Source organism: Chinchilla lanigera, unplaced genomic scaffold (genome assembly GCF_000276665.1).
Source record: "Chinchilla lanigera isolate Chin_1 unplaced genomic scaffold, ChiLan1.0 scaffold00010, whole genome shotgun sequence".
Classification (NCBI taxonomy): Eukaryota; Metazoa; Chordata; class Mammalia; order Rodentia; family Chinchillidae; genus Chinchilla; species Chinchilla lanigera.
This window is the reverse complement of record NW_004955411.1, coordinates 192,689-206,575: the sequence shown is the minus strand read 5'-3', so window position 1 is coordinate 206,575 and position 13,887 is coordinate 192,689. Positions and strand designations below refer to the sequence as shown.

Here is a 13,887-nt window from a genome sequence, read left to right as displayed (position 1 = left end):
AAGCGCAAGGTCGTGAGTTCGGTTCCCGGTACCAGAGAAAAACCAAAAAAAAAAAAAAAAAAGTAAACATCCAAAATGTATATTTTAGGTACTATCTGTCAATAATTTTTAATAGTTTTCAGTTACATACTTTTAAATTGTTATACTCAAATTATTTAAGCACCTTATTACATATCCACTCATCAGTATATTAAAAATTTTTCCCAAATGAATCAATTGCCAGTATATACAGACATAGCTAACCTATTAGCTACTAAAGCAATAAATAGTAGCTGATTGTAATCCTAAATGCATGTTATTCACAGACTCTTCAAACCTAACAGTCATTAAGACCCATGGTTTTGCTTCTTTCTAACCAGGAACTAAAGTTGTCCTTGAGCAATTGTGAACATTTGTTTCGTATCAGAGAGAATATTCATCATAGATGAGAGGAAGAAGGTATGTTAAACTAGAGCATTTTTGTACAAATACCTGAGCTGAAACAGGTACAAGGTGGGAGTTTCAGAATATATTCACTAAATATAAAGCATATTCTCACATTATTTTTCAGTGTTTCATATTCTAGTGAATTTCCAAAAATTGTAGAAAATGAAGCACAGAAGAGCCTATAAAACTCCACTGACATAATCAGCAGGTAGAAAAGTATTCAGTTACATCACCTGAATAAGCTCCCATCTCCTCACTTCTATGACTTCTTTCATTTCATTAGCACGGTGAAATATCGACAAAAGCCAGATATTTCATCTGTTCCAATTTTATCTACAAACACTACCTGAAAGCTATAAAAGGGCAAAGAATAATGTTCTCCTGTAAATTAACCAAACTGGAGGGAAGGAAGTTCCTGTTGGCACCTTGTTTCTATAGCAAAGGTTACGAAAATGTCAGGCAAAACCAAAAGGCATGTGGGGTCTGCTTAGTGCAGGAACAACAGTCTGAAAATGCCTGAAAAATTAGAGAAAAGGGATACATTAACTCCTAAAAACTACAGTGAAGTACTATAGTAGATTATCTGAACTCAACCCTTCTGTCGATTGTCAGAAAGAAACACCCCAGTCCATGGTTCTCAAAGAGAGGCCCTCAAACCATCCAGGTCACCTTCTCCTTGTGGGAACCTCCATACATAAATTCCACGTCCTGACTGCTGCCTGCTGAACAGAAGCCGGAGAAGGAAGGCTGGGAAGCAATTTGAGTTCTAATAAGTCTCCAGCCGATTCTAACACAGCCATTGGAAAACCACAGCCCAATATGTAGTTAGACCACTTAACTTCCCTCCCTTCATGCAGTACAGTCCCAACCAACTTACTGAGCAAACCTGCAGTTTAGATTTTCTCCATGTGAACTCAAGGGATGAGGGCAGTTATCAAAGAGGAGAAACAATTTGAGAGTGCATGACTACTTGGTTTAGAAAAATCTCTTTTACGTCTCTATCCACTGACCTAACATCTTATTTCATTCTCATTATGAGGACTTTTTTTTAAAGTAATGAAACAGGCTGGGCTGTAACTCAGTGGCAGAGTGCTCACCTATCTCACCTGAAGCCCTAGGTTCAATCTCCAGCCCCACACTGTGTGCCCCTCCTTTGAGCACAACACACTCACACACCCACTCCCCCATCAATTAGCAAATTTGTGAATAATGATGTCCTACAATTATTTGAGGGTTTAATTTATTGTCAGTCTTCTCATTTCTTGTTAGGAAAGACAACCAGGATAATACAGAATTAGATGAACAAAACATAATCCAGTTTTATCAGAATCTCCTGGAGGGTTGTTGAACTGTGGAACATGGGCCCCAACCCACAACTCCTGACTCAGGAGCTCTAGGCTAGATCCCTAGAATGCGGTTATCAAGTTCTTAGAAATTCCTGATACTACTAGCCCTAGGACCACACTCTGAAAACTACTGATCTAGCCCATATTTCAAGATAAGGCCTTACAGATGATTTCTGTCCTCTCCATTATAACCTATGATAGTACTGTACAATACAGCTTTAAATCTAGCACTGAATGTTTTGATGGCTAGGTTGTTTTTGCTGTGTTGTTTATATAAGTATTATTTTCCTCACACACTCATCAAACGTAGGCAGTATCTTCAAATGAGGTTTGCTTTTTATTTATTCCTAAGTACGTTTGCAATGCATAATGAGTACATTCGTCATGGGGAGCAGCACATATAACACACCTTAATTCCTCTAACCTCCTGTTTCCACCCCTCCCTCCTCCCTCCCTCTGTCTCTTGGTCCCTGTCCCCTTTGTAAAAGATTTACCTCCCTGTTTGTTTTTACCATCACGTCATATTCAGACCACCACCAAGCGTAATATGAGACTCTGTCCTCCTCCCTGCAATCATTAGAGTACACTATGCAAGGAAGAATGGACTATTCATTCTTTAAATGCTCAGTCTAAAGGGAAAAGGAAATATCTGAAAATGTGGTATGAGAAGATTATGCAGGTTAGTTATCACAAGATGGGAGCTAGCAATTCCTAGCTAGCAATCTTTACCTAGAAACGTTCTGTTCTCTTCATTCCTTTCTTTTCTTTTTTTCTCTTAGCCATAGTAGGAATTGGATCTTCACACTGGGTCATGTTCCCAGCCCTCTTATTTTTACTTTTTATTTATTTTAGATATGTTCTCGCTAATTATTAAATTTTCTAAACTGGGCTTAAACTTAGGATCTTCTTGCCTCCCCGCCCCAGAGTGCCGGAATTAGAATGAAAACAAATATAATTTAATTTAAACAAAAATAATTTCTACCTGGCTATTTCCCCTAAATCAACAATGCAATACACAACCAGTCTGTGAAATTCAGTATCTTAATCAGAATTTTAACTTTTTACTTTGTCACTTTCATGATCAGGAAAACATGATACAGATCAGTTTAATGATACAAAAGTTTATATCATGACTGTACCTCTAATTTATCATTTTTATGTTCTACTAAAAAATTCCTTCTTGGTATAAAATAAATAAAAAAATACCTATCACTCTCAATATGATTCTTCAATCCAATTTCTCCATCTAATTTGCAAAATGATTTATGTCACAACATACTTATTTCAAAATAGCAAATTTAATTAAAAACAAACATGTGAAACTTATATTGCATGTTCATTTGCTTTCGTGCTGTGGTCTTTAGTTCCTGACCACAAATAAATAAGTGAAAAGATAGACAGTAATTTAGACTGCAGTCAGAGCAATGCCACAGCCAGGTGGACAATACGGCTTCCCCGTGACGGAACTATCGTGTGAGGAAGGTCTCTACTTTATTACTAAAGAAACGCTTTATTTCGACTTGATCTTCCTGCACAGCTGGTCTTTAGCATGTGAACGAGTGCACTGAGGATGGGAGCCTGGGGGCTTTCCTGGGCAGCCAAGAGCACAGGCACCGAGCAAGCGTCATGAGCAGAGGAGCCGTGTGGTCGGGGCCTGGAATTCTCACTCGCCCAGGACACTTCCGGGCGTCTGTGACTAAATCCTTTAACCTCACTGAACATGAACTCAGGTGCTGAACATCACTGAAACCCCCAGTGTGCAAGATTTTTTTCTTAGGAAAACAGAATAAGCTTTTATTTCAGTGTTGTGCACAGCCCAAGCCTCAGAAGATCCACTGCCCTCAATAAGCTGGGGTTTTAACAGTCTTTGTTCGTAATACAGGCTGTGCCATTTTTGAATGCTGGATGTTGAGATACTGGTATAATATAGGAACTATATAAGACAATTATCAATAGACATGAAAAATCAAATAAGCAATAACACAATTTTAATGGGAGAGCTTAATATCCCATCATCAAAAAGAGATAGATCAACCAGATAAAAATCAGCAAAGAAATATCAGACCTGGACCAAATGCATGAACAAATGGACTTAGACGTTTTCAGGGTGTTCCACCCAACATCATCAGAATACACATTCTTCTCAGCTGCACATGGGATGGTCTCTAAAACAGGCTATATATTAGCCCACATAACAGGCCTAAGTAGATGCGAAGGAACTGAAATTATCCCATGCATATTATCTGAACTTTGTGCAATGAAATTGGAAATTAATGGCAAATGAAAGTGCAAACACTTCTTAAACACATGGAAATTAAATACCACCCTCCTAAACAACCAATGAATCACAAATGAAATTAAAGATCTACAACTAAATAAGAAAGCAAATACAACATACTAGAACTTATGGGACACAATGAAATTAGTCCTAAGAGGGAAATTTATAGCAGTGGATTCTCACATCAAGAAAACAGAATGAGCATAAATAACCAACCTAATATTGCATCTTAAACTTCTAGAAAAAGAAGAGCAAGACAAGCCCAAAGCCCATGCAAGGGAGGAAACTATAAAGATCAGAGCAGAAATTAATGCAGTAGAAACTAAGAAAACAACAAAAAGAATTAATGAATCAAAGAGTTGGTTCTTCGAAAGAATAAATAAAATTGATAAAGTCTTAGCCAACCTTATCAGTAAAAGGAAAGAGTCAAATTCAAACTCTAATAATCTAAGTGTGAGTCAGAATTAAGAATTCCGTTTAACCCCACACTTTGTTCAGCAGTTAGCCTGAGGCCTTCTTTTACTTCTGCATGATTCTATCAATTTATAGCTTTAAACTTTGGTTACCGTGCTGTGGTTTGCATCTAAAGTACTACAATTACATGTATTTTGAGACTTGTTTCCCTGTCTTCTACCACTATCATTTTCATTTTAAAGTTGGTTCCATATTATTAGCTGTTTAGTGTTCTCAGTGCCTTCTTAGTTTTAAATGAAATCCATTCAGCTGTGCTTTTTGCTAATAATTTAACTATGATGCTCATACCTGAGATGATTTTGTGTTTTCTTTTCCCATTTAATTTGATTGTTGATTCTTACCTTGTATCTTACTTTTTTCAGTTTTCATTCTGTGTCTTTGATTTCTAAATTTTTTACATCGGCAAATGCTGGTAGGTTTGTTGACCCACGTTACAGCATTTTGTTGAATTTTTCTTCTGTTCCTTTTATTTTGTGAGGAAAATTCACTTAAATGTTTTCTCATTTTTTTTCTTTTGGCTGTTTTGTTTGTGTATTGTCTGCCAATTCTTTATTAGTTTGCAATGTCTCACATTTACTTGAATCCGCATAGATAGGCAGGCATGGAAAAGCTTGGGTGGAGTGTCAGGCTTCCTAGTCCTGTAGTGTCTCTTTTCTACAGATGGTAAAGTTACCATTTCTTCAGTCACTGAAGTTATTTTCTGGAGGGTTTGGTGTGCTAGGAAAATAGAGAAATGAGAACAGTGTGGTGTTCATTTTAGGCTACTGTGGTTCTTCCAAGGGGAGATGTCCAGTAAGCAATTAGATTGAGATAAGGAACCCCATTTTCTTGGAAAGTCCAGAGAAACAGGATACTGCTCAGAGTTGGAAAACAAAATCATGGTATTTGCAGAAAAATGGATAGAACTAGAAAGTACCATGGGAAGTGAAATATGCCAGACTCACAAGTATCACATATTTTCTCTCATAACTAAAATCTGAAAATATCTGAAAAGATGACACGAAAATAGAAGAGGGAGTATCAGAGAAGAGGATGGGACTCAGGGCAGGGGAAAAGGTAAGCAAGCAGGAAAATGGGGGGTGGAAATGATCAAAGTGTCTTATACACCAATTATACCCCTTCTACACACATATACACCAAGATAAACCTCACTATTCTGTGTAACTCTGTGTGTGTGTGTGTGTGTATAATTCAACTGGAAGTAAAGGGCTTCAATAAATAATGTTATAATACCTGAATATCCACATGAGGAAAAGGTGAGCTTTGACTTTTCTCCCATATTATAAATAGGAATTAACTCAAAATAAATTATAGACTTCCATATCTAAATTAAGACTATAAAAATTTAGAAAATATTTATAAAGGGTAATATTCTAAATATCATACATCAAGAGTGAATTGACCTTAAAATGCTAACCACAGTTATATATCCATCTTTTAAAATACTATCAGCTATAATGAAATACTGATGTAGACCAAAACATAGTTGAACCTTGAAAATGATATAAGTAAGAGAATCAGTCTCAAAAACTGTGTATTTTATGATTCCACTTGTAGAACAAGTCCAGACTGGGGAATCCACAATGACAGAAAGGACAGTGGTGGTCTGGGGCCGGATACAAATGACAGGAACTTATAGAGAAATGGGGGTGACGGATATCAGATACAGGTTTTTCTTTCGGGTGATGAGAATGTCTTAAACTGCGGTGATGGTTGTGTACCTCTGTAAATACAGTAGAAAGCATTACACTGTATATAATATGTGGATGAATTCTGCAATAAATATGTATAAAATATGTACAATATATAAATATGTAATATATAAATATTTAATATATAAATATAAAATATATATATACTATATATAACATATATATTTACTGCAAATGGAGGAAGCTAAGGGTCAAAAAGTTTGTCAAATGATACATAGCTAGAAAAGACATTAAAGGCTGAAGGTCTAATTTGGATCTATTCTTTAAGTTCTATCTTCAGAAAATGCAATCCCATCCTTGGGGTAATGGGTTTATACTAACAAAATATGAAGAAGAGTTAAACTAATGCCTAATTTGTAGGTATAGGAGAATCTAATTAGACAACATAACTCATGAGTAAGGACCATGATGCTTTTATTCTAAAACTCAATAAAATCTTTCTAACAAATATGTAGAAAATGAGATTCAGTGGAACATAATTAACAAGAGGAAACCAAGCTCTTTAAAATAGGTCTAATATTTTACATTTACACTTATATTTACAGAAAGTGCTACCTGTACTCTTTGAGGAATGATAGATAGTGAATTTCAACTAAGTGGGAAATTTTTCCAAATGAAGAAAATACAACTATAACAATATGGAACGGATTTCTGGGCAAGTTTGAGCTTCAGAATGCTCACTATTTGGAAATGGGATGAGATTTCTAAAGCCACTGCTTAACCAAGTGGCTCCTTCACCTCTGATGAATTCCACAAATCCTGTCCTGAGAGATCCAAATCAGCTTACAGTGAGCCCATTATGCGATCACTTGGACTGCCTGCACATCCTAGATGCACTGACCCGAGTATATAAAAGCCTTGATGGTCCTCTCTACACCACAGAAAATCCATTGCTATTTTGTATGCAGCCAATTAAAAGTGTTTTGTAAGAATATTATGGTGCTAAGCCATCATCAGAATTGCCACTCTGCAAATCCCTCATGCTCTAACTCCCTCATCCTCATCCCATACTGTTTAAGACACAGAGATGTTTTAAGGATTAGGGCAAAAGTTTCCCCCCAAAACCTTAATTCTTTGAGAGACAGCACTATGAATTCTTGCCTCTAATTCACCAAGTAATCCAGTCTGAATGGGATATCAATGATCCTCAACTTTCAATATTCCATGGCATTCTACCTCACAGTTCATGATCAACTCAACAGAAAATTAGTATCATTCTTACATTAGATTCAAAAACTTTCAGCTCTTTAATTTATCCCAATGCTATATGTAAAAAATTCTAGTACTGGTATATTTTTCTACCGTTCACTCACAAGGTAAAAAAGTTATCGTTTTATTTTAGTAAATACCTTGAAGCCAGGACTACCCATTAATCCATCTTTTCCATCTCTTCCTGGTTCTCCCTGAAAAATAAACACATGTATTTTTAACATATTTTTGTACTGATTTTTTTCTATTTATTTAAGGTAAAATACTCAAGAATGTTTTTTCACATTAAACTCACAGGACGTCCAGGAAGGCCAGGAAAACCAGCATTCCCCTTTTCACCTTTTGCACCCTGTATTAAAAATAACATTTAAAAAATAATCCTTCTAATAATGCCTCTCAGTTCTTAACTGCAGAGGAAAGCTTGCAGCTAAACTCATCATGGGGAGGCAGAATCGGAAGAATGGCAGACTGTGCTGCCTCTACAGTCTTTGTTAAGGCGTGATTTCTTACCAGCCCAGTGGGCACAACGTAAAACAACGAAATGAAAACGTTGGCAGATGCAGAGTTAATATTCTCAGCATCTAGACACAGATACTGTACCCTGACAAGTTAAAAAGCAGTGGGTATTTTAAACACCAAGCATACAAGCTTCCCTAAGTGTGAAGAGATAGGAAGGCTAGTAGCACAGATTCTCAGTGGACATATTTTCAAGCAGCTGCTCTTCCCAAGGAATCTCTCGCTGTGAATATTATTTAAATTCACAATAAAATAACACAAAGCATTCCTATAGGATAGCACACATAACAGTCACCAGACATTTCTCCTCTGTTTATCATTTTAAATAAGTCCTCTGAGAATGCTGAGGTTGAACAGAGATGCAGTACAAGTTTGTTGTTTCCGTTACATTAAATGGTCAGTGTGGGTATTCAGGTGTGTGACCCATACTTTCCTTTTTGCCATAAAATCCAGGTGACCCTTTATCTCCTTTGGGGCCCATTTCACCCTGAAAGACAATAACAAAAGCACTGACTTTGAAGAAAATAAATATTTCCCTTAGAAGAAAAAGAAACACAGATTACAAATAATAAAGTGTAACATTCCAAACTCAAAATAATTTAAAACTTATCTACTAAAAGTCCTATTTTACAGGCTTTATAGGGATACACAAGTACTGCAGTGGGGCTTATATTGGAGAATTTCAGGTTGAGAGAACTAATAAATAGTATATTATACACACTGTATATAGTAGACTTGTTCAGCCATTGTTAAATAGGGTACTATATAATTATACACTTATAACTGGAAACTTTAGAGAGATTTTTTTTAAAGTTTTATATAAATGGTGATATTAATTCTAACCTAATAATTTAACATACTTATCTTTATATTCATCTACAAGCATTTACTTAAAATACAATTGTAATATAAACATCCTTTCATTTTAATTAAAATATGGCATTGCTTAATTTAGAAGAGAATTTTCCAACCTTTGATCCAGGCATCCCATGAAGACCAGGAAAACCAGGAAGCCCACGGTCACCCTGAAAATAAAACTGAAATTAATTAAAGGAAAAATAGTCCAAGAATTATAACATTCAACAAGAATTACAGCATTTGATTGAATTTAATGTAACAAATGTTAAATTAAATGTTAAAGTCATGAAACTCACCATTACCAAATCCACTAGAAATGAATCTCCAGCCACTCACATTTGGATCTGTATGAAATTCTGTCTCTATGAAGATTAACCTTCTTTATCATGGTGTCATTTGTGATCCGAGAGGTGAAACATTTTAAAATCACAGGCACCTCACCATCAATCCTGAGTCTACTCTTACAGAGTTGTCATCTATTCTGAAAGCAATGCAGACTTTTATAGGACCAAGACAATGAATTTATTGAAATGGTTTTCAGCCAACTTTCGCTGGAGACAGTCAGCCTTTAAGGTCTCATACGGCTCATTAAGTACAGACCCTGAACTGAAAATCTCAGCACACTGCAGGATTATGTGGGTTTTTAATAAATGCTAATCTTACAGTCAGTATCTGTTCAGATGTGTCTACAAAGATGAAAATGTTATCTCAAGAGAAAACATGAAAAGCATTCTAACCACTGGACACAGTTTATAGTTAGTAGTGAGAGAAACAGTGGACACTATTGCCTTAGCTTCAAAACATTAAATGTGAAGACACAGGAAAGAAACGATAACTATTATGGAAAGATTTGGATCACGTTCACTTTTGTGATGGCACAAAAAGATACTGCATACATACAATTGTCTTAATGTCCATGGTAGAGGAAAAAGAGAAGCTGATCAGGTATTTATGATTAGTGTAATTTTTCTAAAAGTTATTCATCCACATGTTTTTTTGTTTGTTTGTTTGTTTTTCTGGCACTGGGAATCGAACTCATGACCTTGCACTTGCCAGGCAGGTGCTGTGCCGCTGAGCTAAATCCCCAGCCCCTTCTTCACATGTTTTAAAGAACAATATACTTATTCAAGGCTTACAAAACTCTCCAAAGGCAATTATTTTACTTTCAAGTTCCAAATCTCTGAGTTCAAAATGCTAAAGTACATGACTGCATTGCACTTACATTTTCATTTTTCAGCATTATCTGCTGCCTTCACACTATGAACAAAGAGGGTTAACTTCCAAGACAACTCAATTCTCCTTCTCCATCTCCCCTTCTGACGACCAAAAATCCCCTTCACTTTTTTCAGCTTTAGTTAAGTCAGCAGTCAGAGCTATTAATACTTATAGTTATGCCTCAAGTATACTGTAACTACTTGGCTTCTCTTGCTGAAATATTTATTTTTCTTGAATTAAAAAGATAACTTTTTGTGTTAGTGATTCCCTTTAAACTTACTGCTATATTCAACTTCAAACTTCCTTGAATTATCAAAATCACTTTCAAACACATTCATATGCATTGAAAATTTCCTATTCTTTAGTAAGTCTCAGAGTTGTATTATTTGTTTCAGGGTAGGTTAGTTGTTCTTTATATCTGCGTTTAGTCCTTTGTTTAGGGGAACAACAATGGCTTTCAAGAAGGAATTGATGGGATATAACTTTCTGGTATAGTAAATCTCTGAAAATGTCTTTATTCTCTTTACTTCTCTTCACTTACTTTGTTCTAATGTCTTTATTCTATTATTATTCATCTATATTTCACATCACATGTAAAAGAGGAATTGAGAATATTAGACATCCAATCATGCTCCAAACATGCACCAAGTGAACTTACAGTAGAAATAGATATTGAGAAGACAGAATACTGGTGTTTTCATTTAAATATAGATTATTCACCAAACCTCTCAGGTGTCCAAGGTGGGGTTTTTGGAGGGGGATTGGATCATGGGAGTGTTAAGCTCATGAGTGATAATACTTAAAAGTTCAATAGTATCTTGGTTTACAAACTTAATTTGTTCTAGTTTGGGGGAAGATAGCTGTGTTTGTGTTTGTGTTTGTGTTTGTGTTTGTGTGAGGAAGAGGGTCATACTCATGTCTGTCACCTGATGTGAAGTTTATGAAAGGAAATAAAATTTTGCCAAACAAATTGTTTGTGATCAGACGCATTCTGGGATTCACTTCACTGTGCTGCTCAACTGGGCAGGCACACAAGAGGCTGCTGCAGCTTTTGTTCAAAGGGGACCTCCTACTGCCTGAGGTAGCAGCTGACCCTGGTGTTGTGCACATGATGGTGCAGAATGCGAGTCTGGGGGACATGGACGCATCCACCCAAATTTCAAAAGAAGGTCTGGGAGGCCAGGGAATGTGCTTTAAAAGGCATTACATAAAACTGTGACAGTGAAGTTGAGGATACAGTGGAGAACCCAGGAAGGTGGAGATGTCAGGAATGTAGATCATCTCTTGAGAAAAGTCACGTGCAGAGTGCAGAACCATTCTAAGTCAGAGACCGTGTGGGCTACAGCCAGCAAGGTCACAGGGACAGGACTGCTCAAGCCCTTTGGAACTTACATCTGGCCACAATCTGCCCCAGGTGCTGGATATGTCTCCCTGCTGTGTTTTGGGCTTGATTTTGTCCCATTCCCTTCTATTCCCTTTCTTTCTCTCTCTTGGAATAACCATTGTGTGTTAGAAGTATTTAATTTTTTTTTTCAGACAAGGTCTGAAGCTGGCCTTGAACTTGCCTATGTAGTCCAGGCTGGCCTCAGACCTCCTGCCTCAGCTGCCCAAGTGCTGGGATTACAGGCATGCACCATTACACCTGTCAATTGTCTTTTTTATTTTTACAAGGGATCACAACTAAAAGTTTGCCTTGAGTATCAATGGAGACCTCAGACTTGGGCTTTTCACTAACTTTTAAGGTTTTGGCAGCTTTTAGACAAGGACTAAATACATTTTACATAATGAGGTGGGCATGAGCCTTTTAGGGCCAGGGTCAGATACTATAGTTTAGATCAAGATCATTTTGGTTGCTGTTCTCCGCTGGAAAGAAAAGTCAAAGACACAAAATTGCAAATATATATAACATATATGCACTATTGGCCTTGACGAAGGAACTATGCCTGTTTAAGACCTGAAAATTTTATTGTGTCTGCACTATTTTTAATGTTTCCCTGGACTAGCCAATGAATTTAGACAAGATACAGAAGAGGCATAAAAATAAAAGACAATGCACACATTATCTTTGCTTGGGATTATACACCAGCTGGGTGTAGTGGTACACCTTATATTACCAGCACTCTGCGAGGCTGAAGTAAGACAATCACAAATTCAAGTTTATCCCCCAAAACTTTCATGTGATCAGAGGTAGGAATTCTGGAACATGATTTGATTATTGGGGACTTCATGTTCATCATTAGGTTGATCCATCACTCACTTCATAGCTAAAAGTGCTATGAGGTGGCAGGGCCTGGTTGAAAGAGGTATGTGACTGGGGGGCATGCTTTTTGAGAGTACATTACCCTCTCTGTATCCTCACTTTACTCTGCTTCCTGCCTGTGTGTGAATGCCTTTCCTTTCTCATAAATTTCCACCATATTTCTGGTGTGCCTTGGAGTTCATCAATCATGCATGGACTAAGACCTCTGAAACTGTATGCCAAAATAAATCTCTCCTCTTAGTTTGTGGGCTTTGGATACTGTGTTTCAGCAACAGTGAAAGTGACTAATGCAACCGGTATTATAAACTGACTGTTGTTTGTTATATTTAACAAGGTACTATTAAAAAATATATGAGTGTACAAAAAGTTGGCCAGTTTGGGAGTAGTAAATAAAAAGAATGAATTTCATCTAAAAATACCATATATGCAAGATATTTTTTTCTTATCTCTAACAGGTAAAAAATAGAAATGGAAAATGGCTTTAAAAATTAGAAGTCCAATTAAAATGCAGCCCTGGGAAAGATAAAATCAAAGATACAACTATAAACAGCATTCTTAAAACCTCTGAATCAATTAAAGTGAGTTCAGGGAATCCTCTCAACCCGGATACACAGTCCAACAAAAAGAAACTGAGTAGAATAGATGCTGGATAAACTAGGTCGCTTACTACTGAGAGTGGAGAGGGAGATGTGAATGAGGCAGTATTTTGGTTGCTGTTCTCCGCTGGAAAGAAAAGTCAAAGACACAAAATTGCAAATATATATAACATATATGCACTATTGGCCTTGACGAAGGAACTATGTCTGTTTAAGACCTGAAAATTTTACTGTGTCTGCACTATTTTTAATGTTTCCCTGGACTAGCCAATGAATTTAGACAAGATACAGAAGAGGCGTAAAAATAAAAGACAATGCACACATTATCTTTGCTTGGGATTATACACCAGCTGGGTGCAGTGGTACACCCTATATTACCAGCACTCTGCGAGGCTGAAGTAAGACAATCACAAATTCACGTCCATCTGGAGCAATGTAATGATTTAGGAAGACCCTGGCTCAAAAGAAAAAGCTGGCCACATAACTCGGAATGAAGGCCCTGGGTTAAATCACAAGTACTGAAAAAAAAGAAAGATTATGCCAGTATGCCTAATACCCTAAGATAATTAATAAGGGAAATAAGCTTATTGGTGTTTTCAAAGACAAAATAGCTGTATATATACAAACAATAACCAGCATGAAAGGTTCTGTGAAGGAATACATTAAGGAAAGGTTCCAATTATAATAAAGTGAAAAGACATAAGGATTTTTCTATGTATAATACACATAAGTAATATTTACCATGAATATAAAGAAACCCCCTTTAACATCATTAAATCAAGTTTTCAGAAATAAAGTAAAAAGAAAAAGCCAGAATCATAAATAGAAAAATTCAATTTTGGAGAGATTTCAATCCTTCTAAAATTAATTCATAAATTTAAAGGAATCTTAATTGAAATATAAAGAAGAGAAAACACTGAACTTCATCTGGAAAAGTAAGCATTCAAAAGATAGCCAGGAAAATTCTGATTATAAAGAATAAGGAAGGATCAGCCAT

The 13,887-nt window shown here is 36.3% G+C and overlaps 1 protein-coding gene across 3 annotated transcripts in view; it reads right to left on the bottom strand.

Moving 5' to 3' along the window:
* Positions 1 to 13,887, bottom strand: part of Col21a1 (collagen, type XXI, alpha 1) — a 192,346-nt gene that overhangs the window by 53,946 nt on the left and 124,513 nt on the right. For all 3 annotated transcript variants that reach the window (XM_005377582.2, XM_005377584.2, XM_005377583.1), the window contains exons 13-16: positions 8,933 to 8,986; positions 8,395 to 8,448; positions 7,741 to 7,794; positions 7,586 to 7,639 (exon numbers count right to left, since the gene is read on the bottom strand). In XM_005377582.2, coding sequence (XP_005377639.1) covers positions 7,586 to 7,639; positions 7,741 to 7,794; positions 8,395 to 8,448; positions 8,933 to 8,986 — 216 coding nt within the window. The remainder of the gene's footprint in view (positions 1 to 7,585; positions 7,640 to 7,740; positions 7,795 to 8,394; positions 8,449 to 8,932; positions 8,987 to 13,887) is intronic.